At 40.8% G+C, this 22,840-nt stretch overlaps 1 protein-coding gene across 50 annotated transcripts in view; it reads left to right on the forward strand.

Annotated features, from left to right (window-relative positions):
• The window catches only part of Sorbs1 (sorbin and SH3 domain containing 1), a 236,592-nt gene extending 214,369 nt beyond the window's left edge, over nt 1-22,223 (forward strand). For 30 of the 50 annotated variants that reach the window (XM_063245192.1, XM_063245211.1, XM_063245214.1 and 27 more), the window contains 4 exons: nt 347-541; nt 15,399-15,457; nt 16,723-16,835; nt 18,922-22,223. In XM_063245192.1, coding sequence (XP_063101262.1) covers nt 347-541; nt 15,399-15,457; nt 16,723-16,835; nt 18,922-18,989 — 435 coding nt within the window. In that variant the 3' untranslated portion in view covers nt 18,990-22,223. Of the gene's footprint in view, nt 1-346; nt 542-2,390; nt 3,162-14,629; nt 14,690-15,266; nt 15,458-16,722; nt 16,836-18,921 lie in introns of all 50 variants that reach the window. The other 20 variants (XM_063245166.1, XM_063245167.1, XM_063245171.1 and 17 more) reach the window with 5 other exon arrangements.
• Nucleotides 22,224-22,840: the final 617 nt, after the last annotated feature.

The following is a 22,840-nucleotide window of genomic DNA, read 5'->3' on the forward strand; positions in this document are numbered from 1 at the left end:
GAGATGATCATTGTCTGCTTTATGTTTACTTCTAACTTTTCTGTAATAATACATGAAAAATAAAGTTATAAAAAGGAAGAAAAAGGGAACCATGCAAACTCTTCACCTTACAGGATGTCTATTTTTCTTCAATTGAGTCAAAACCATGACTTTTACCTTGGCAGCATGAATTTGACCTTTTTACTGAAATACTTGAAGATCACAGTGACATTAACTCCATCAGCATGGCAGACTTCTCCTGAGAGAAGGGCGTGATAAATGATATAGGACAGCCCAGGTGCAGGCAGGGGCCTTAGGTTCGTGAGGTGTGGTGGGGTAAGGACCTTTGTCTTGCCGTGTCTTTCAGGGTGAAAGGATCACACTCCTTCGACAGGTGGATGAGAATTGGTATGAAGGGAGGATTCCAGGAACATCCCGACAGGGCATCTTCCCCATTACCTATGTGGATGTACTCAAACGGCCACTGGTAAAAAACCCTGTGGATTACATTGACCTGCCTTACTCCTCTTCTCCAAGCCGCAGTGTCACTGCAAGTCCTCAGGTACATAAGCTTATCATCACTGGTTCCATAACATAGCCCGTAACTTAGGCTCAGCAGTGCAATGGCATGGTTCTGGAGTACTGTGATTATGAACTGCCCCTAGCAATGCAGACGGTACACTACAGTTTGTCTTTGTGTGTACACATGGCATTTATTTAGCACTCAGTAAAAGAAACATCTCAGGGAAGATAAAGAACTTAAAGGTGAGTAGAGAAAGAGAAGCAAGAGCCTTTATTAGTTAGTTACTAGTAGCAGTTGTGGTATAGATACCATTGCTGTATCATAAATTCTGCAGCTCAGGATGGGTCTCATGTTGTCAGTCAAGATTGGCTTGCAGAAGAAAACAATGGAAAAAGAATATCATGGTTTCGTCTCTAGACTTGTAGACCAGATCCAGAGTATTTGTGTAAGCATTTACTTGAACCAACCAGGTTGGAAAAGACACTTAGGAAATGTGATCCAAAACACAGTGAATATTTAATTTAAAATTTTTATTACAGTAAATGACACATTGCAATTTATGTCTCTAAAAAATTCCCTTCCATTTTGAATGCAGTTCTGAAGTAGTTCTGGAAATCTTTTTTCCTGAGTGTCTTTTAGTTGCAGTGTCATGACAACTTTGGTGTCTAGAACTGATTCAGAACACTTACCTTTCACATTGGGAAGAGCCAGAAGTCACATGGTAGCAGATCCAATGAATAAGGCGGGTGAAGACACACTGTAATGTTTTTATGGCCTGCCTTTACTTGGATGGCCCTTCACAACAGTATTCATCACATTTTTGATGCCTTATAAATTATATGGAGGAGGATTTCCAGAGCTTCAGAATGTGGCAAAGGCATAAATGTGTTTGAGACAGCGTAGAGGGACTAGGAGTATTGTGAGGGGGATTGATGGTGATGTGTCTTTTACTAAAATAAATTTGAAATATCATATTTTTTGGTAAGTCTGTACCAAATTCTGTTTTTCTGGACAATAATTATGGAGAAATTTGTTTTAAAATATAAGTTACTCCAAGCCCATGCCCACTTTCCCAAAGTGATGAAAAAATTTGAACTTTAAGAGAGGCATAGTTGGGGTGGTATCTCGTGGAATAAACTGGCTGTGCAAGTTGTGGAGAGCATGGACAGAGGACCCAGGGACCCAGGGTAACACTCTTTTATGCTTTCCCTTTCATCATTTCCTCCTCTCCCACCTGTTTAATCGCTGATGCCAGTAGAGAGCTCTTGACAGACTCCTGCCCAGTGAGGCCTGCTAACCTGAGAGAGGGTGTGAGATGGGAGCAGGGCATCTGCTTTGTGATAACGTGGACAACTCAGCTGGGATTTTCATGTGACTGTTGCCAAGGGTGATTGTAAAACAAAATGGCCACAATACTCATGCTCCTTTCTGGAAAGCTCTTTTGAGTCTAGAGAAAATAAAAGCCCAAAGAAGAGTTTGAAGAGTGGTATGTCCCTAGCTCTGGTTCTGGGGTCCAGTTGCAGGAAGACTGGGGTGGGCTGGGGTGTGGCTTCCCAGTGTGTCCCTTTGAAATCTGAGTCTGCAAAGCAGGTTGGCACCACCTGTCACTATCTGATGGGAACCTGTTCCATCTCCATGCCACTTGCCTTTGCTGCTGTCCCCTGCTTGCACATACCAATCCACACACACGCACACTTCACCCACATCCCAGTTTCTTTCCAAACCTCCCCAGGTGATTTCCGTGCTGGACACCAGAGTGTCCTGCTCATTCTCTCCTTTTCATTCCTCTTTGTGCCTCTTGTGATTATTTTCTTCCTTTTTCCTTTGTGCTGACACTTGTTCCTTTGACTTTTTCCTTTTGTTTTCCTTTTCTCCTTTTCTTTTTAAGTGCCCGGGTTTCAGCAAGATCATCATGCCAGCCCCCTCATCTCTACCCCACCCCCGTAGAACCCTGTCCCCTGAGATGCACGCTGTCACTTCCGAATGGATATCGCTGACTGTAGGACTCCCAAGCAGGCATTCTCTGGCCCTCACTCCACCTTTGCCTCCTCTGCCTGAGGCATCTGTGTGTGACGCGGACCACTTCATCTCATCAGCAAGGGCCCGTCCCTCCCTGCCTGTTAGCCTCTCTCAGGGGAGTTGGTCGAATCACCCTACCCCGCACTCAGGGGTTTCCCCACTGGCTTTGCCTGCTCCTCAGAAAACCTACTCACTGGCTCCCAGCTCGCAGGCCTCTCTTCATGTCAATGGAAGTGGTGGCTTCCACATGCCATCTTCAGGCATTCACCAACATGGCTACTCCCAGCCGCTATTTGGGAGCTCTGATAGGGTCATCTCAGAGCTTAGCGGTGCCTTTAGCAGCCAGAGCAAACTTCAGCCCTGGCGAGAAGAGAATGGACAATATGAAAGAAAAGCAGAGAGCAAGGCAGGTGAGAGATGCCCTGGTGGACCCAAGATCTCTAAGAAGAGCTGCTTGAAGCCTTCAGATGTGGTCAGGTGCCTGAGTACTGAACAGAGACTTTCAGAGCTCCGCATTCCTGAGGAGAGCCGGCCCAGCAAGCCTCTGGGCAGCACTTTTCCAGGAAGGGAGGCGGGGCAGACAGAGCTGCATAGAGGTGGCGAGGCTGAGAGGAGAGCTGCTCAGAGTGGTATGAGTCAGGTAGGCCTGCAGCATGACTGGGGTGCACTTGGCATCTTACTTGGCAGGGTGGGTTGGATGTCTTGTCCCTAATCTGTCAGTCAAGGCCAAGTGGATGCTTGTGAGACCTGTTTGCTTGCATTGGGAGCAGAGATATCCCAGGATGGAAATGGAGGGGACATTGATTAAAGTGTTAGGACCAGGGAAAGCTGGAGGAAAAGGTCAGGCTTCGTTCTGGCCCCTTGAGGTGACTCAGAAGTATCCCCCCTGTTGACTGCTCCTAACCTGGTACAAAAGCCCATGAAAAGGAAGAAGCCTCCTTCATGTCCTGTTCATGCTTTAGACATTATCTTTGGTTTGCTCTGACTAACATGGCTTTGAATACCAGGCTTTGGTGTGATGTGGTACGGTGTGGTTTTCTGTGACGTGCACTTTGTTTTCAATAACTCGTGGTGGGCTGCTAGTGCTTAGTTTTGTCAGTCAGGTCTTTGTCTTGTCTTTTGTTTGTGTGAGTGCAGAGGCCCTTGTTCATAAAGAACAAAGGCATTCTTTAGACGAGCCTGTGTTCCCTGACAGGCCTGGAGTCACTAAGTGGATATGACAGGTTTGTGAGCTACCATAATTTTAGTTTAGACCAAAGCAGCTTTAGGGTGTGTTGAGGGAAGAAAATTTTAAGGAAAACTGAACCTGGCAACTGAACAGACCATGATTCTAGTTTTGGTTGTGTTGTTAGCTACTTAGAAAGCCCAAAGACCTTAAGCGCTTTCTCCAAAGGAGTCAGGTTTGAATACTCAGTCTCAGACTTTGTGATGATGGGAATTATTTACGTTCTCTGGAACTTGGTTTCTTCATCTACCTCATGGAATGAATTGAGATTCTCAAAATAACACATGTTAAGACGAGGCACAAGGCTGGAAACTTGAGTGACACTTTTTGTAAAAGGAAGCTGTCAAGCTACTGTACTAGTCACCTTTCCGTTGCTGGGACCAGGATGTCTGGTGCCATGACAGAAACAACTTAAAAGAGAAAATCTTCCCTTGACCTCCCAGTCTCAGAGGTTTCAGTCCGTGGTTATGTGGTCCCAAAGTCAAGGTGCTTGACATCATGGCAGAGGAATGCTGCTCAGCTCATGCTGGACACACGCAGAGAAAGAATAGGAGAGGTCCAAAAGAAGGGGCTAGAGACCAGAAAGTCCCCACCAACATGCCCCCTTGACTCATTCAGACAAACTCAGAAGTGAGCTTCACTAATCTAGCCATGTCAAACCAAATCAAATTGGCAGTCAAGATTCACCATCACTGTAACCATCTTGGGTGATCTAGAATTGCTTCAGAGCTGAGGATATTCTGCAATCTCTTTTGATCCAAGTGGGTTCACAGAGATGTCTCTAAAACCATTTATTTAGTAGTTGTTGTATATGTTTCCATAGAAAACTCTGCTCAAACCTCAGATTTACAACCTAGTATTCTTTTTAAAATTTTTTTTATTTTAAAGAGATTAAGACAAAAGAGGACAGAACAAAGCAGATCAGAACAGAACAATGTAAGCAACACACTACTTTACCACAAGACAACCTGATATTAACAGTAGCTACCATAATGTCTCTTTGTTTGAGATAGTTGAGCATACCTTCACATACAATAGTATCAAGCATAACAAAATAGCATAAAACCATTCAAAAGAATGAAAATATTACAGGGCATTCAGAACCAAATAACTGAAAATGAACAATGGCTACTATATTATCTCATTTTCCATAAAACATTTATTTATACTATCATACATATTAAAAATCCAATAAGATACAACATGATAGAACCAATGGAAACAGAAGAACAAAACCATGGTAGGACTTCAAAGCAAGATGATATTAAATCAGCACTAGCTATTATAATGTCTTGTTTTCTTCAAAATAGCTATTCATACCATCACATATAATTAAATCAAACAAAACAGAACAAAACCATTCCAATTAATGAGTGCAAACATTATAAGGCTTCAAAGCAGTGTAATGGGGAATCATGATTACCATAAAATCTTATGTATGCTTACCATTTCTTATACCAGGGAGACTATACAGTATTTATATATGTGAGTTTGATTTATTTCACTTATGAGTATGGTATCAAGTTGCATCCATTTATTTATAAATATCTCAATGTGATCATTCTGTATAGCTGAGTAGTACTCCATTGTATAAAAATACCACAACATTTTTATCCGTTCCTCTGTTGATAGACACTTAGGTTGTTTCCAAGATCTGGCTATTACAAATTGTGATGCTATAAACATGGGTGCACATATATCACTGTGGTATGATGTTTTCAGTTCTTCTGGGAATATGCCTAGAAGTGGAATATCTGGGTCAAATGGGACTTCCAATCCCAGCTTTTTTGAGAAATCTCCAGACTGACCTCCACACTGGTTGCACCAGTCTACACTCCCACCAACAGTGTAGGAGAGTTCCTTTTACCCCATAGTCTCTCCAGCATTTGTTATTGGTAGTTTTCTTGGTCCTGGCCATTCTTTCTGGAGTGAGATGGAATCTCAGTGTTGTTTTAATTTGCATTTCTCTAATGACTAATGATGATGAACATTTTTTCATGTATTTATTTGCCATTTGTATTTCTTCATCTGAGAAGTGTGTATTCATCTCAGATGCCCATTTTTGCATTGGGTCTTTAAATTTTGGGGGTCTGATTTTTTAAAATTCTTTATATGTTTTCACAGAAGTCTTTTGTCTGAGGGACAGTTCACTAAGATTTTTTCCTAGGTTGTGGGTTTTCTTTTCACTCTGTTGGAGATTTCTTTTGACATGCAGAAACTTTTTAATAAGACATGATCCCAGTTTGTTTGTTTGGTTGGTTTTTTTTTGTGGTACCAGGGATCAAACTCATGACCTCACACTTGCCAGGCAGGTGCTTATGCCACTGAGCTAAATCCCTGATCCCAGTTATTGATTCTGGGAAGTATTTCCTATGCAGTTTGATTCCTGTTCATGAATTCTCTACCTACTCCTATGTCTTCAAGATTTTTACCTAATTTGTCTTCCAACAGATTTAGTGTTTCTATTTTAATATTCAGATCTTTGATCCATTTAGATTTTAGTTTAGTACATGGTGATAGGCATGGGTCTAATTTTAGTTTTTGATATATGGAGAGCCAGGTTTTCCTGACGACAGTCTCTTTAATAAGATATGTTTGGCCCCTTTATCAAAGCGAAGGTGGTTGTGTGTATTTGTAGTTGTGGTTGTATCTTCTAATTTATTCCATTGATCTTCAGATCTGACTTTATTCCAGTACCATGTTGATTTTACTACAGTTGCTTCGTACTATAACTTCAAGTCAGGGATTGTGATGCCTCCTGCCTTGCCTTTGCTACTTAGAATTATCTTTGCTATTCTAGGTCTTTTCTGTATAACCTAGTTTTCTTATGAAGCATTCATTACTTATTCAATCTATGAGCATTAATTCAAGAGCTGCTGAAACCAGGCTCTGGGTAGGGTCCAGAAGTCATTGATCCATGATCTTAAAGAGCTTATGCTGAGCAAAACAAACAGGCACAGCAATGTCACCAGGATAGTGATAGGAGCACAGAGGCCAGAGCATACAGTAAAACCTCGATTCATGAACACTTCCATTTGTAAACAAAAGCATTCAGCAAAAATTTGCTTCTATTTGCAAACTGCATAACAGGAGACAAACATGACCGTAACCATCTTCCCCACCCAAACCCAAATGTACCTGTGTTCCCCAAAACTGTAAAGCAAACTAAGTTCATAAACTGAGGTACCACTGTACTAGCCTAGACCTCCAATTCAGGCAATTCACAGGCTAGTGAACCAAGGGAGCAAGAGTAAGGGAAAGTGTACATGGGGTTGGGAGGCTGAATAGGAGAGGAAAACTAATTTTCACTAAGCCTGGCAATCACTAGTGTTGCCAGCCCGTGTAGTCCTGACCTCTATTATGAGGCAGCACTACAAGCAGTTTCTCGGAGCACTAACACTGTTTGCAGGAGTAGGATCACTGAAGGTAAGCAGTGTGGGATGGTTTATAAGACATTGGGTGTAGCCTTTTGTTAGCAGGCCACTAAGCCTCTTTGAGCCACAATTCTCCCATGTCCAATGGAGGAGTGAAAGTAGTTCCCCCTGGTAAAGCAGTTGTATAGATGAAATGAAGTGTGGTAGATAGCCATAAAATGGGTGTTTCCTGCTGCCATTGCTGCAGATTGTTGTCTCACCCCACAGTGTAGGGCTTCGGGAAAGCAGCACTGGCTGCCAGAGGCTGTACCTGGTCTCAGAACAGACGCATGCAGAATGCGTGTTCTGGGAGGAAGCAAAGTGTACGTCCAGTTACGGAAAGTGTACATCATTGGCACAGGCGGAAAAGTGGCTAGTTGAAAAGAATTAAGTGTTTCTAATAAGTCACATTTAAACATAAGGCACTAGGAGTCCTCTTATTTTCAGTGGTGAGTCATCAGCACAGGCCAATTCCGGGGTCCAATGGGTAAAGGAACTGCACGGTTCAGGACTTCAGAGTGAGGTTAGATGCTTAGACTAGTGGAACACAGGAGTGGAAGAGCTGGCAATACTGGAGACTTCCAGGTGTGCTGAAATTTGATAGTCCTTCCTAGTGGGCCTCCAGACCCCAAGTGTACCATTTCTTGCCCCCTCCCTTGCTTCTGCTCTCCTGGCATGAACTTTCTGCTAGGATGTAACTGGCTAGTGGTCCTGGTGCAGGATGGGAGGTTGTGTGGAGAGGGTATCTGCCCTCTACCTCAGCTGTTCTCACTTTCCTTCCCGTGGCACCTCTGGAAATGGGGTCCTTCACAAGGGTCTCCTGCCTCCTAGGACCTCTTTGAGTGACAGACAAGCTAATGAAGGAAAGGATTTATATGACTGCTGTTCTCTAAGGGTCCTGTCAGGACACCATGACATCAGCCTGTTATTTGTTTGGTTAAATGCCTTCTGTACCAAGTTTTGCCAGCCTTTATTTTCCTTTTAAACCTACAAGTTCATTGTTGGTTTGGGGGAACTAGATTGAGTTAATGCCCAGTAAATACAGAGAATTTTTCTGATAGAATTAAATCATAGCATGAAAAGTTAGGATTATTTACTTTCTTTTAAGTACATAGTGTGTTCCAGGCACTGTGTTAAATGCTGCAAGAGACTGAGGGGAATGAGTATTATCAGGGGCTTCCCATCACTATCAAGAAAATCTTCCGTCCTGGCCTCAGAAGACCCCTTAGAGGGCAAGCCAGCCTCTTCTTCCAGAGCCTCCCTGACGTTTTGTCTGGATAGTCCTCACTTGCCTTCACATTTTCATAGATGTAACTTCTAAGAGGTGGAAGAGATTGTCTTTCCTGACAGCCTCCTCTACCCCTGAATGACTCAGTGAAGCAGCCTGACTCAGTGCTGTGCGAGCCCTGCACCTGACTGACTTCTCAGCTTTGTTGTCATGGTCCTTTTGCTTGCCTCTGCCCATATGCAAAGCTAAAGTTAAGCCCTAAGATCAAGAACTGTGAAGCAGGCTATAGATGAAAGGTGCTCAGTAATTATTTGTTGAATGAAAAAAAGAAGAAACAGGAAATAGCTAACAGTTATAAGAGTTCAAGACATCTCCTGGAGAAATAAGACCCTCTCACAAGTAAATGTAATGCAAGCAAAAAAGTCACAGAAAGTCTATGCTGTAAGTTTAAGAAAGGGAAATGTAATAAGCAGCAGAAGGAAGAAGGTGGTTATCTGGAAATAGTTTATGAGAAAAAAGTAGCATTTGACGTAGACCTTAAAGAGAAGTATTCCAGAGGTAAACATGAGGACAGTATATAAGGCACTTACCACAGGGTTAGAAACTGAAAGATGTGCTTGGGGAATGATGTGCTCCTGGTTCAGGTGAGGCTTCTGGTATCTGCAGGTAAACAGATGGGGGAATGGGAGGGGAGCTGGGATTGAGACTTGGAGGGTGCTCCTCGGCACCTCTGATACTCATCAGCATCTCTTAAGGATGCATTGAATCATGCTTGCAGTCCCTGCTCCACTGTTTTCTATACCCTTAGCACTTGCGCCCTGCCCCTACACTGTACATATGTAAACTCTTCCACTAAAAAGGTTTAAATTCACTACAAGATTGCTGTCACATTGGTTTGATTGTTTAAGATTTTAGACGCAGGTTTTTTCCTGAGTAGCTGAAGTGGGTGAATGAAATGCAGGAGGACTCTCTGGGAAGATGAGGATGAGATCTGTAGAACATGTGTTGAGTGTCAGGGTGCAGACTTGTAGCTCTAGCTCTGTCATTAGCTTGCAAAGATTTTTGGATGAGTCACTTCTCTCTCCTGGCAGAACCTTGTGCATGAACAAAAGATCCAGATGAGAGGACTGAAGTCCCTTTAGCTTTGATAGTCTGTGATCAGGTGAAAATCTTATATGAATTTTAGTTGAGATGATAAAGAGAAACACATCTAAAATTTTAAGTAGAGGGTTCATTATATCCCTTCAGTCCATTGAAAAATGAACATTTTCCTTCTGTTTTTTAAAGAGACAGCTTAATTATTTGGACAAAACATACTCAAGGTACGTACAAAATACCCAAGAATTCACATTACCGGACAAGTTCTTGGATTTTGGTGGGCATAATTTTAGCCAACAGATTATCAATAATTGGAGAGGAAAATAAAAAGAGAAGATCAGGAAATCTGTATCATTATCATCATCAAATATATATTGTTTCCCCAGGATAGAAGTGTTGTTTGCTGATCAGTATCTAGTCATGAATTTTAAGAGTTTCTGAAGTTTGTGAGCAAGCCTCATACAATTTCTAAATTAGGAAGAATCTTTAAAAGCCACCTATCCCACTGACAAAGCTTTTTCTGTATCACAGAACCTCTGAGAATCAGAGCCAACTGAGAGTTCCAGGCAGTATGAGAAAGGTGACTCATGCATTTGTGCAAAGTTCTTAGAGGCTGATAGCTAAGTCACTTCAGCGCTCCCATCTTGTCCATGGACCAGTAGGTTAAGAGTTTCTAATTCATTAGACATTTATGATGAAATGAGAAAACTGAGGCCTACAAATAGTGACAAAGCAATTTTAATAGAAATTTGGTTTGTAAAGGGAAGGAAACCAATCAAACAATAAAATCTGAGAGTACAAAGTATGAGATGAACGTATTCAGAGGAGCTAAGTATCTTCAAAATATCTGCCTAAAAACACAAGGAGAAACCACTGTCTTAGCAGAGAAGCCATGCATCTGAGAGGACAGAAAGAATTGCTTTGGTGATTTCAGAGGAAATATCCCTCAGCATATGGAAAATAAGTTGTTCTCACAAAGAGAACAGACTGAAATCCAAAATAAAGGAAAAACATACAATGCAGTTTGCATTGCAAATGCATACAAATAAGAACAAAAGAGGAAATTTGAAATGTTAAGATGCTCAAAAGCATGAAACATTTTCCTTTTACTCAGCAGCAGTGGTGTCTGCTCCTCCAGTGTGTAGAGAAATGTTGCTTACCAGTCAATACTCAGGTGCCAGCCACAGGGTACAAGACAAGGTGATCTGTGCATCAGCATCTTTCTTACAGGTTCTGAAATCTCCCTCTGGTAGAGCAGCTCAAAGATCAGGGTGTAGAGAAGTATACAGAATTTAGAGTTAGAGAAACAGCTGTTTGAATCCGTGTTCTTCATATTTCCAGTTCCAACATATTAGGTATCTTTTCCTCATTTATAAAGTGTAGTAAGCACTGACCACCTTCTTGAGTTAAAATGACATGAATTAGTTCAGTGAATAATGCTGATGAAAGCATCTGGCACAAGGCAGGTAGATGGGACTCAATAGCTGCTTTGTGATACTGAGGATCACGAAAAGAAACAGAAGTCATTTACCTCATTTTTGTTACCCTGTTCCACTTGCAAGAAGATGGGGTTGAAAGAGAAGAAAGTAGAAGATAAGGAACTCATTTCTATGGGGAGTTGTGTAAATTAAGAATTTAGAAAGTTTTGAACTTGCATTCTAACCAATGAGCGTTCCTTTTTATTTTCTCCCACTTTGAGGATAAAAGTATAAGCTACTCATGGAGAGTGTTTAGGTTCTTTACCCTTTAGCACATCTGCCATTAGTTCCCTGACTACTATATGACAGAAGCTAAGAAGTAAAACCATAGTCTACCATGAGCAAAACATTCAGCTGAGTGTCATCAGATTCCAATTTCTACAAGGTCACTTTGGTAATTTCATTTGTTGAGTGGTCTGCAAGATTCGGTATGGGTAGTTAGCAAGTAAACTAATTGTTGATGAGCTGTTTTATATTTGAACTGGGAGCTCAGAGGGAGAAAGCAGTGGACCCAGAAGCGGCTCGAGGATACACTGGAGTTTTCCTGGAACTGCAACTATGGAAGCTGAGTCTGGCTTCACTAGTTTTCTGGCAGTGCATTCATGATGTTCCAGGAGCTACAAATCTTCTGCCACTGTCACAGGACAAGCCCCTGTCTCCCACACTTCCAGACATGAGCTGTCCGTCTGTATCTGAGTGTGACGTGAAGCTCTCCCCACCCGGTCTCCTGTTCACAGCGTGTGAAATGCTACTTCCCTTAAGCCACACCAGCCCTGCTGAGTGGTAACTGTTAACTCATCAGGCAAACACACTCCAATCATAGATTCGTAGAGCCAAAAACGACATTTATATAAATCATACCTAACCTTATTTATTTGACAGCTTTGAGGTCAAAGCAAGTTATGCACTTAATAAATTAGTGTCAAAACCTGGCCTGGCACTCGTATTTTCTCACTGTGCTACTGAAGGACCATTACAAGTCACCAGAAAGGTGGACAGGATCTAAGAAAGCATGAGGCAGGAGGTGACAAGAGGAATGCGTCTCTAGGAGATGCTTCCCATTTAAGAGAGCAGTATAGAGTCATGGTATCTCTAGAGGGGCTCCAGTGTTATATAGATGAGGGTCTCTATCCTGTCCACATCTCCAGTGTTTCCTGCTGTTCTTTTAGAATGTGTGTAATGAATTTTGAACTTCTAGACTTTGGTATACACAAAAAGCTAGAAGAGTACACTTAGAAACTGTGGTAGCATGAAGTGTTTTGTGAATTGAGAGGAATTAACAGCTCCAGGGAGACTAAGGTCAGATTTGAGAGGGACCTGTGTGAACTGAAGATAGGAAACCAGAACAGGAGACCAAGAGCCAGGGCCACTCACCTGGCTCCAGGCCAGAAGTGCAGCTTGCGCATGAATTCAGAAGAAAGATTCTTGATCACTGACTATTGCTTGCTTACTATTGATGAGGAAAGGGTAGCACAGTCTGAGTATATGTGTGTATGTGTGTGTGTGCACGCATGTGCATGTTCACAACCACATTGTTGGACAGATTTCTATTTTTCCAAAGATGTAAAAACCGGAATTTATCTTCAGAGTGTGAAATATACTTAGCATGAGCTAATACATCCTTTATTTTTAACCCTGGATGAGGTCCTGGTGAGAGCATATGTCCACTCTTAGATGTTAGATGTAGAGGACAGATGTTAGGATTTAGGGGAGTTGAAAGCAGGAATGCCTAGAGAAAGATAATTTGAGTCACATACATTGTTTAAAATTTCTAGTAGCCATTTTACTAAGAAGGAATAGATGGAATTAATTTTAATATTAGATTTCATTTAACCCAATATGCCCAAAGAGTATTTAATGAAGTATTTTTCATTTTTTATTTTGTGTTAAGTTGTCCCTTCTTTTAGGCCACTCAAAGTGACCAGAATATGTTTTATTCTTCTGAAAGCCCACACAGGAGGTGCTTGCAGATGTCCATTTCTCCCCTTGAAAGCCTTGAAAAGAGCATGAGGAATGATGAGTAGAGCCACATAGGTCAACTCTCAGCCATGAGGCCAAAGGGTGCAAATGCTGAGATGCTATTGAAGGAGCATGAAATGGACTTTGGTTCTGCATTTTCCTTAACTCTTGCCAAAATCCAAAGTTTTGAATCTGAGTGGTCAGTTTGGAGAAGATTCAGAAAACCAGAGACTTCCTGAAGATTGAGAGTATAGCAGTGATGCCTGGATAGAGATTGGCTGTGCAGAACATGCTACAGGATGGGGCCATTTACAGTGGAAAGGAGGATGTGATACTTCACCTCTCACTATCCATGTGGTAGTGAGAAATATACTAAATACCCCGAGCAGCTGCTTTCTTTAAGAAAACAGAGCCAGGTGTGGTCGCTCACACCTATAATCCCAGCACTCAGGAGGCTGACGCAGGACGATCGTTGTGAATTTGAGAGCACCCTGGGCTATAGAGTGAGCTCAAGGCCAGCCTGAACTGCAATGAGACCCTGTCTCAAAAAAAAAGAAAAGAAAAGAAAGCAAAAAGAAAATGGATCAACCTGGTCTGCTTTTCTCTAGCATTTCTGGGAGAGTTCTTGATTATGTCAGTGGGCACTCTTGATAAGGTAGAAGATGGTTCGAGGATGAGAGACATGACTCACAGCAGTAGTGGAACCCAGGAGACAAATGTATATTCAGCTGCTATACAACATTACAGGGTCTCTCCCTCTAGGTGGGCATCTCTATAAAACAAGTGGACCCTACACAAACATTTCTAAGACCCTGGAGTTACTGCGGACCATTGCAGTTATTGCCTGGTACCTGAAGGGTTTTCAAATATTCATTCAAAAAGAATTCCTAGCACTCAGATTTGCATCTTCTGTGGGGAAAATTATTTTAAAAAGTCTTTTGAGTGAAGGTCTGGCCTCTGCCACGGAATCCTGTTCAAAGGGCAGGTCTGCATTGCCTGCTTGCCCCTATTTTCATGTCAACACATGCTATTTGAGTGACAGTCTCATCTCAGCATCTGTATCAGGTTGTGCACTCCTCCTTCTGGCAACAAGCTTTGCCCTGTGAGCTCTCTGAACTCCATTCAGACCTATGGAATATGTCATATGCAAATTTTCCTGAGGAAGGGTCTGGTTTGATACTTCAAATATTAACTAGTAATGTTTCAAAGTGTTCTTTTGCAGTTTTTGTAAATATCCAATTGTGGCAGACTTGATAGTTTTATAACTTTGCTCTAGTAGAGGCTTCCAGTCAACAAATACTTAACCTGGCTTTGGCATAGCAGCCCTTCCCTAGATGCTTCTTAGCTAAGAGTGAAGGGAACAATTCTATGTGGCTCATGGAGGGACATGTCTGTTTCAAAAGACATCTCTCATGTCTCTCTCCTGCCAATCTGGAGACTGTATGTTGCTTATTGTCAACTACTGCAGCCATGTTTTCAATTTCTCATTTCATTGCCTGGATGTTTGCTTCTAACTCTGTACTTTTGCATTTTGTCCTCTACATCCACCATGTTGTCATGGAGACTCAGTGGCCATAGGCCACAGGTATCCCGTGTCATATGAGTGTGATGATGTGGTATGTGTATTTGCTCACTCTTTTATTTTGAATCCTTTCCAATGTGACATCTGCTAAAATGTCTCCCTTATGATTTGCTTGGTGATCACAGCCTTCTCATCATTCATTGAGAGCAGGACCTGATCTCACAGAATCTGAAAAGAGCTATGTGGTAAGATGCCTGTTGAATAAGATTATGGTAACATTTCTAAAGAGAATCCTTACTGACTCCAAAGTTTAGAGTAATGACTGGTTAACTCACTGAGCCATTACAAGAGTCTGTGGCTATTGTAGTAGAACCAAATGTTAGGTTACCCTTTAAAAAAAAAAGCAGAGAAATCTAGAGATTATTTTTCCACTCTGCCTATATGTGAGATTAAATTAATGTATTAGTGCATGATTGGGGATACATAATGCATTTGTGTCCTGAGACTATTCCATTTGTAACAGTTACTCACTAATTACAGGCTTTTATGCTGCTGCCCCTCTATTTTTTAATACTGATACTAAATTCCAAATTCTTCTGTATCTTACCTGTTTTTCCATGCTTACACCTGGATCCCTCCTGTACTCCACTACTGGAATATCTGTTTTTTAAACCTGGACCTTCAACTCTGTTTTTCCCTGGACTTATGTGCTTCGTCTGGAATGTTACATCTCTTCTCTCTCTCTCTTTTTTTTTTTTTTTTTTTGGTCCCCATGTTGACTGTTCTGTGGGGGTTTCTGGATATGTCGGGGCCACCTCACAGGAAGCAGTTTGCAATGAGATCATAAACATTGCCGAAAAATCTGTTCATTACTGCAGCACTGTCTCTCATCCCCTTGACTTTCATCACAAGGTATCTCCTTCTGACAATAAACCATCTTTAATCATTTCTCAGCAACCTCAAGCCCAGCAGCGAAGAGTCACTCCAGATAGGAGTCAAACCTCACAAGACTTGTAAGTACCTTTGGAAAATTTTAGTTCTGATGTTCTTGGTGTACTTTTGGCCTCAGAAAGCAGACCATTGGCTGGCTATGGGTACAGACATTTGGAGGAATGAGTAAGTCATCCTTGCTTCTCTAATAAAGGCCATGTTTCCTGTCAATCACTGTGAAAATGAGTGGTGGATAAATAAAAGAAGTCGTGGACTGCTAGGAGACAAGAGTGTGGTAAAGAGTTAAGTGACATGCACGGGCAAATGAGAGTTTTACTGGTAGTGTTCAGTGCTATTTTCCTGGAGGATATAGGGAGAAGAACTGTTAGTTTTGACCAGAAATAAATAAATCTGATTCTTTTAGATATTTCCTATGCATATATGAAATTCTTCCATTCACAGAAGAAGGGGAATTTGAACCAAGCATTGAGAGAAAATTGGATCATGAGAACTTCACTAGGAAAGAAAAGATCTTTCCAGATGAGATCCCATTTGCAAAGACATGGAATAGGCAGTATTAGAGAACTCCAAGAAGCATTTGTGACCACTTTATATTGTTCATGGACAGATAGATCTAAAGCTCAAAACATAGGATGAGACCAGATGGTAGGTTTTGCCATGAAGTTTTGATTTTTTTCTGCAAGGAAGCCATTGAAGGTTTCTGAAGTGAGCAACATATTGGTCATATTTTTGTTTTAGGGGAATAAATCTGACAGCAGAATGGAATTAATTTTCAAAGGCAAAGGACAAAAATCATTGCTTAGAAGATACAAACCCAGTGACGAAGTGATGAGAGGCTTAGCTAGGACAGAGTGATCTGTTCATACCTATAGAAGTATATGAGGTTACTCACAGGGATACAGACTCACAGGAGACATAGATGATGTTCCAGGAATGCTCACTTTCACAGGCTAGGGCAAATGACATCTGCTCAGCAGTGTCACCTACCTCTGAGAGGCCAGGGTAAGAATCAAACGTCTAGCAAATGTTCTTTTTGTCAACTGGAAAAGTCACTATTGACCTCTGATATAGAAATGTTAGAGAGGTGGCAGCAGAGGTTCCATTATAAAGGGTTGCTGTAAGGGAGTGGGAGGTGTAAAGCAAGAAACATTATGGACAGAGCCAAGACTTAAACACATCTGCACCAGAGAAGAAAAAGTTGACAGAGTTGAATAATGCAAATGAGATGTAGCATTAATCAAATATTGACGAAACAGAAATGGAGTTTTGAAATTCACCAATCTTGTCAGCATTTGACTCACTTACTGTTCATTTTTCTCATTTGTAGATTTAGCTACCAAGCATTATATAGCTATACACCACAAAATGATGATGAGTTGGAACTCCAAGATGGAGATATCGTCGATGTCATGGAAAAATGTGATGATGGATGGTTTGTTGGTAAGACTGTCATCATGCTTTTCTCCCTGGTTGTATATTGAAAAGCTAGGCATGAAAAGCCATGCAAAACACTGTCTTCTCTGAACAGGTGGAAGAACTTTAGTTTCTGTACCATCCAGCCTGTTTGCTCGAGAGATGGTACTGGTGTTACTAATGTTGAGCTTAAAAACTAAATATGACAATGTCTTCTGGATGAAAGGGCAATTATCAAATTCATTATTGTTATTAATTAGATTTTCATTTACATTTTATTTTGTAAATGTCTATTTTACATTGGGAAATTTTATTTTTAAAAGTTTTGTGAGACAATACAAGAAAATTCTGATGAAGGCTAGGTCTTTAACATGAAACTCAAGTATATGTGTGGCTATCCCAAAGAACTTCCTATGGACTTCTAACAGTCTTACTCAAAGAGTAACCTACTTAATTAAAACAAAGGAGGGCTAGATATGTAGATCAGTGATCTGTTAAAATATGTTTGCTTAGCAGGTACAGGACTGGGTTTCATCTTTTCAGCACTGCAAAGCAAAAACAAAGAACTCATCTTTATAGGAAGGAAAGAAAAAAAATCAACATTTATTGAAATTCTGTTACAAAGCCAAACCCTTGATATACTTTTAATTACATTCTCTCAACAAACATTCCTGCAAACCAAGATATATCTTCATTTCAGAAAGCTAGGGCCAAAGAGGTTAAGTAACTGTCTAAAGATTACGCAAGTAGTAAATTATAGTGTCACACTGTGAAATCAGATGCCCATCTCTCCCCAGGCCTACCTTCTTTCTATTCAATTATGAGCATAATGTTAGGAATCACCGACTTCCTCTTTGCTTTAATTTCTCCCTTTTCCAAAGAGTAGCTCTTTCATGGTCTCTCTGGAAAAGATTTCCTAAAGCAATGTCAGGCTGTAATAATGAGAACAGCACATCCTCAGCATGCGTGGGAAGACAGATTTGTCTTGCCTCACCAGCATCTTAGAAAGTGAGCCAGTGTTCCCCAAGCTTTCAGAAATTAAGGCCCTCACTACCAGGAACTGTTCTTCTCAGAAGAAGGTCAGATCTGAGAAGTCAGCAGCCACTCTAGTGCAGTGCAGTTCAATAGAAATACCAGGTAAGCCACATTGAAACTTTAAAATTTGCTAGACTCAATGTTGAAAAAATTTAATTCAGTGAAATTAATTCTAGCATATTTTATAAACATTGCATTTACTATACCATTTGATCATGTAATCAATGTAAAATTATTAGTTTACATTCTTTTCATACCAAACTTTCAGGATCTAGTATGTGTTTCCTAGTTACAGCTCAACTCATTAGTGTCATGAAAAGCTCAAATCAGCCTAGCCACATTTCAGCTGCTGTCACTACATGTGGCTGTGATACTTGAGAATTCAGTGCTAATATATTAAATATAATATAATATTATATAATATTAAGTATAATAGCTAGTTAGCTATTAAACTCTTCCAAGAGCATTTCCACTTTTGAGGGTCAAGATTAGGGGCCTCATAGTTGTGGATAAGGAGCAGCCCAAGAAGGGGTTTGCCACAGAGGGTTTAGTCAGTGCTCCTGGATCACTGGGACCCAAACAAGATTGGTAGCAAAAGCAAGGAAGGAGGCTTTGTTCCAGGCTTCTCAGAGGAATGTCCTTCTGCTATGTACTCATTGTCAGGGGTCTGTTAGAAATCCTACACTTCAGAAAGTCTAAATCCTAGATATATTTTTGCATTGAATAAATGTGCAAAGTCCTTCAAAAAGGAGAAATGTTTGAAAGAGCAGTGAATTGGGAGTCAAGAGACCTGGATTCAGATTTTACCTCTGACACATTAAATTAAGGGATCTCAGAAGTGTTGCTGATGCTCTTTGAAGCTGGATTTCTTTTCCTAAAAAATAGGAATATTAGATATGAGTAGCCTACTATCCAGCAAAAATGAGATAACATAGGGGAAAGTGTTTTGGAAACCATATACTTTTCTATAAACTGCAGGACTTATATAAGTGACACGAGCAGAAATCTATCACTACAGTACTGTCCCTACACTCAGTGGGTGGGTCTTCTCATTTAGTGTATGTGTGTTTTTTTATAGGTACTTCAAGAAGGACCAGGCAGTTTGGCACTTTTCCAGGCAACTATGTAAAACCTTTATATCTATAAGAAGAATGAAAAACCACAGAGATTATTTTTGTTGGAGAAAGAATCAAAATTCACATACCAGTCTCTTTATTTAAATATGAACCAGTAGGAGAGTTAATGCAGTGGATAAAGTAAGAAATGAAAAAGAGGAATAGAGAAGTGTTGTATTTAAAAGCTAAACTCATGTATCAAGACTGAGCCATGTGCTGGACAAAAATAATAACAGTAAATCTGTATTTACTTATTGGCCTCTGGAAGCTGCTCCAACCTGCCCCTCCCCCATTTCTTGGGTAGCCTGACCTAAAGAGCTGTCCAGGAGTAGAGTTAGGCAGAAATGCTAACCCAGCCTTAACAAGCCCCATATCCAAGGGGTCCTTGAGCCTAAAGCAACCTTTGGGATGCCACACAGGTTCCCAGCCATATCCCAGAGGTGCTAAAGCTGAGCATCTACTGACATCCCATTCTGCATCCTGGCTACCCCGTAGAAAGCAGATTTCTTCAAGTGCTACTAGGGTTCAGTGTAGGCTGCTGCTTAGGCTGTCCCCCAACAGTGGTGAAAAGGCCCCAACCTGCCCAAGGTCGAATCTATTCTTTGACCTTCTGAGGTCTAGGGGAACAAATGGAGGCAAATCATCAGCCCTGTGCAGTGTGGTTGTTTGCCTAGGAACTTTGCTGTTGATGGCCATGATGTTCAGACAGAAAAGCACAAAACGTTCATTCTGAGAATTGAGCAGGTGGCCAGGTAAAAATGTTATATTCTTATTTTCATGTAATCATGTCAGGAAGCTCTGCAGCTCTAGAGGTTATTTGCAGTGTGACCCTTTCCCTGGCTTTTATAAACAATCAACTTCAGGGCAGTGTAGCTGCACTTATCAGGCCTCCACTGCTAACCTTTCATCTCTGACTTCTGTTTGGCACAAACAGTTTGGGATTGTTAGGCCTCTTCTCATAGGAATCCAGAGCAGTATGTAATGATTCACTTAAAATACACTGATGGGTGTTGGCCTCTGGGACACCCACGAGTAAGACACACCAAGGCCAGAAGGACTCCGTGTCTCCAGGTTTACTCCCTGGAAGAGTTCAAGGGCCACTCAGAATGTAGACCTTCAGGCTGTGAATCCTAAGACACCTGCTAAGGGATCCCCTTGGGGCACAGTACAGAAGCAGCTATTCTGCCACTACTAGCAGCCACCAGGAGATCTTCTTTGGTGGGTGCTGGGCCTGGGGAGGGGACCCCTGTGATGCCCAGAGTTTCTAGTCACAATCGTGTCCAAGAGGAGATGAAGATGTCTATCAGCTTCACTGTTAGATCCCTTAGTGACCAAAGATAGAAGTCAATGTTCCTTGCCTGCCAGGAACTCGGAGGTGACTGGGGAGACAGACACAGAAAAGGACCTTAAGACAGACTGTTGTAAGTGCTCGGAAGGTCGAGAGACAGAGGTGAGTTTCTTCTGGAGGGATCCTAGAAAGCATTGTCATATTTTTGTCTCCATTAGCTTGTTTTTGAACAACTAGGATGCCGGGAGAACTTTTTGCTCCAGGTAGTTTGTGGCTAGAAATCCTTGAACATTTTTCCAGAGCCTTCACCCTCTCATCAGCCCCACAAATACATGTTTGAGGTCCCAAATAGAAGTAGCAATTCTCGGTCATAGAGGTGTGTGTACTGGAAGCTCTGGGTCTCTGAGCACACCTAAGAATTACCCCAGAACCAGTGTCCTGAAGTCTGGAGTCTTTACAAGCCAGCAGAATCTGTCTTCAGTGCCCTGATTCAGCTGCCGCCCAGATGCCCAGCTTAGGGTCCCACCACCACCCACCAGTGTGCTGCATCACCCTCACCTTCTTCAGTGCTTCTCTCAAGGAGGCTCTCAGGAAGCAACCAAATTTAAATGACTCATAAGGGGACTGAATGTGTTACTCTTCCCAGAGACATTTGTTAGCAAGATGGACCAGAGCCTCAATCCCAAGGAAAAAGACTGAAATTGCGAGAAGGGGATTTTTGGGCAGAAAGAGCCTTCATGATTTTCTTTAGGTCCTAGTGATAATTAGACATATTGCTTTGGAAGGTCTGCTCCACCTTTGACGAGCACTATTGCTTTACTTTCTCTCTCTGAGGGAATACAATAGAAATGCATATGCACGTGCATCTTGCACAGCAGCATCACACCGTTTTTGGAATGTAATCTTTTTATTGGCTAATGTGTTTTCTGGTCTTTCTTAGATGCAAACCATTAACAATGTGATCGAATCTAATAGTTTTTTGAGGGGTGCTTCTTGATTAAGTAGGTAATTTTGAACACCTCTTTAAATACAGCTAGAAAATAAAACCAATTTGTAAAGCCACATTTGCATACAATGCCAGCCTCGCATCTTTGTATGTTTCTCAAAATCGAGGTATGCTTCACCAATTTGCCCATGGTTAATAAAATAATACGGTAAAATGCATTACTTCTGCTTCCTATGTATGACAAAAAAAAAAAAACACAAGTGTTTCCAATTACTCTTTTGTCTTCAGATATTTAGTAATATAAAGTACTTATTTTTATGCTGAAATGTTTCTACAGGTTTATTACACCAAATGCAACCAACTGATGCATGCCTTGATATTTTAGCCATGCTTCCAGGCTAAGGCAGGCCAGAACTACTTAACTTTTGCAGTCTCTCTGGGATCAGTAAAAGAAAAAAAAAGATCATGTGCTTGAGAAGTGGGACTGTAAATATGTACATTTAACTTTGTATAGCCAGTGTACCTATCTTGTATACAAAACAATTTTAAAAATTTGAATGGAAGGGAGGAAAGATAAGAAAGTCATTAAGTTTTGCCTTTTTATTTGAATGAAAGAATTCCAAATAACTTACCTGCAGACTTTTAGCACAAAAATACCCGCCATACACTATTAAAATTTACAATAATTATTCTCTTGGGAGAAGAAGGTATAATCTCAATTAGAACTTTTAAAAATTTCATTTCATTGATGGATTTTTGCAGTCCTATTTATCTGCAGTAGCATTAAGTTCTATTGCTAGAATAGGTTACTACAAAAAGATATTCTGAAAGAAAACCAACTGACATATAACCAATTAATTTAAAGTGTTTCACTTAAATTACACACTGAGAGCATGTACTATGCAGGCACAAATTTTTTGTTCATTTATTTTTCCTTGTTGAAGTGAATTTGATAAATAGATGTGTTGAATTACTACCTTTATTGTACATATTATTTAATAAACTTTATTTCGAACTGTGTGGCATATGAATTCATTGGTTCTTTTCTTGCCTTAACTAGTTTCTAAAATGAAGCCGGATTCACTGTTTCAGTTTTCCTTACTGGCTCACTATTTTTGTCTCTGGTACTGGGGGAAAAAATGCAGTGCCTTCACGTTGAATTACAGCCCTAACCCCTTTATCTTTTTATTAACTTTTTATTAAAAAAAGATCTTGCTAAGTCATTAAATATTCCAGGCTGGGCTTGAACTTGTGATCTTTCTATCCCAGCCTCCCAGAATGCTGGGATTACAGGTGTGTGCCACTGTATCCTATTCTGAATCACTTCCCATCTGGCTCCCACACCTGTTTGAAGGCACCACTTCTTAGTTTTCTCCCAATTGCCTAACTCCATCTAAAGTGATTACCATTAACTATTTTTTTCAAATATGAAATGCTAATTTTATTTTATTTTTATTTTGAGGAGAATAAAACCAAATGAAATAAACAGGACATAATAAAATCAAGCAAAATAAAATAGAATAAAATCAATCAAAACAAAACAATGAAAGTAATACAGGACTTCAAAACAAGATAATAGAAAATCAATAATGGCTACCACATAATGTATTTTATTACCTTTGAAATAGCTACTGATGCCATCAAATGT

The sequence above is a fragment of the Cavia porcellus genome, unplaced genomic scaffold (assembly GCF_034190915.1).
Source record: "Cavia porcellus strain 051 isolate PalLab524CR breed Dunkin Hartley unplaced genomic scaffold, mCavPor4.1 scaffold_2, whole genome shotgun sequence".
In the NCBI taxonomy this organism is placed as follows: Eukaryota; Metazoa; Chordata; class Mammalia; order Rodentia; family Caviidae; genus Cavia; species Cavia porcellus.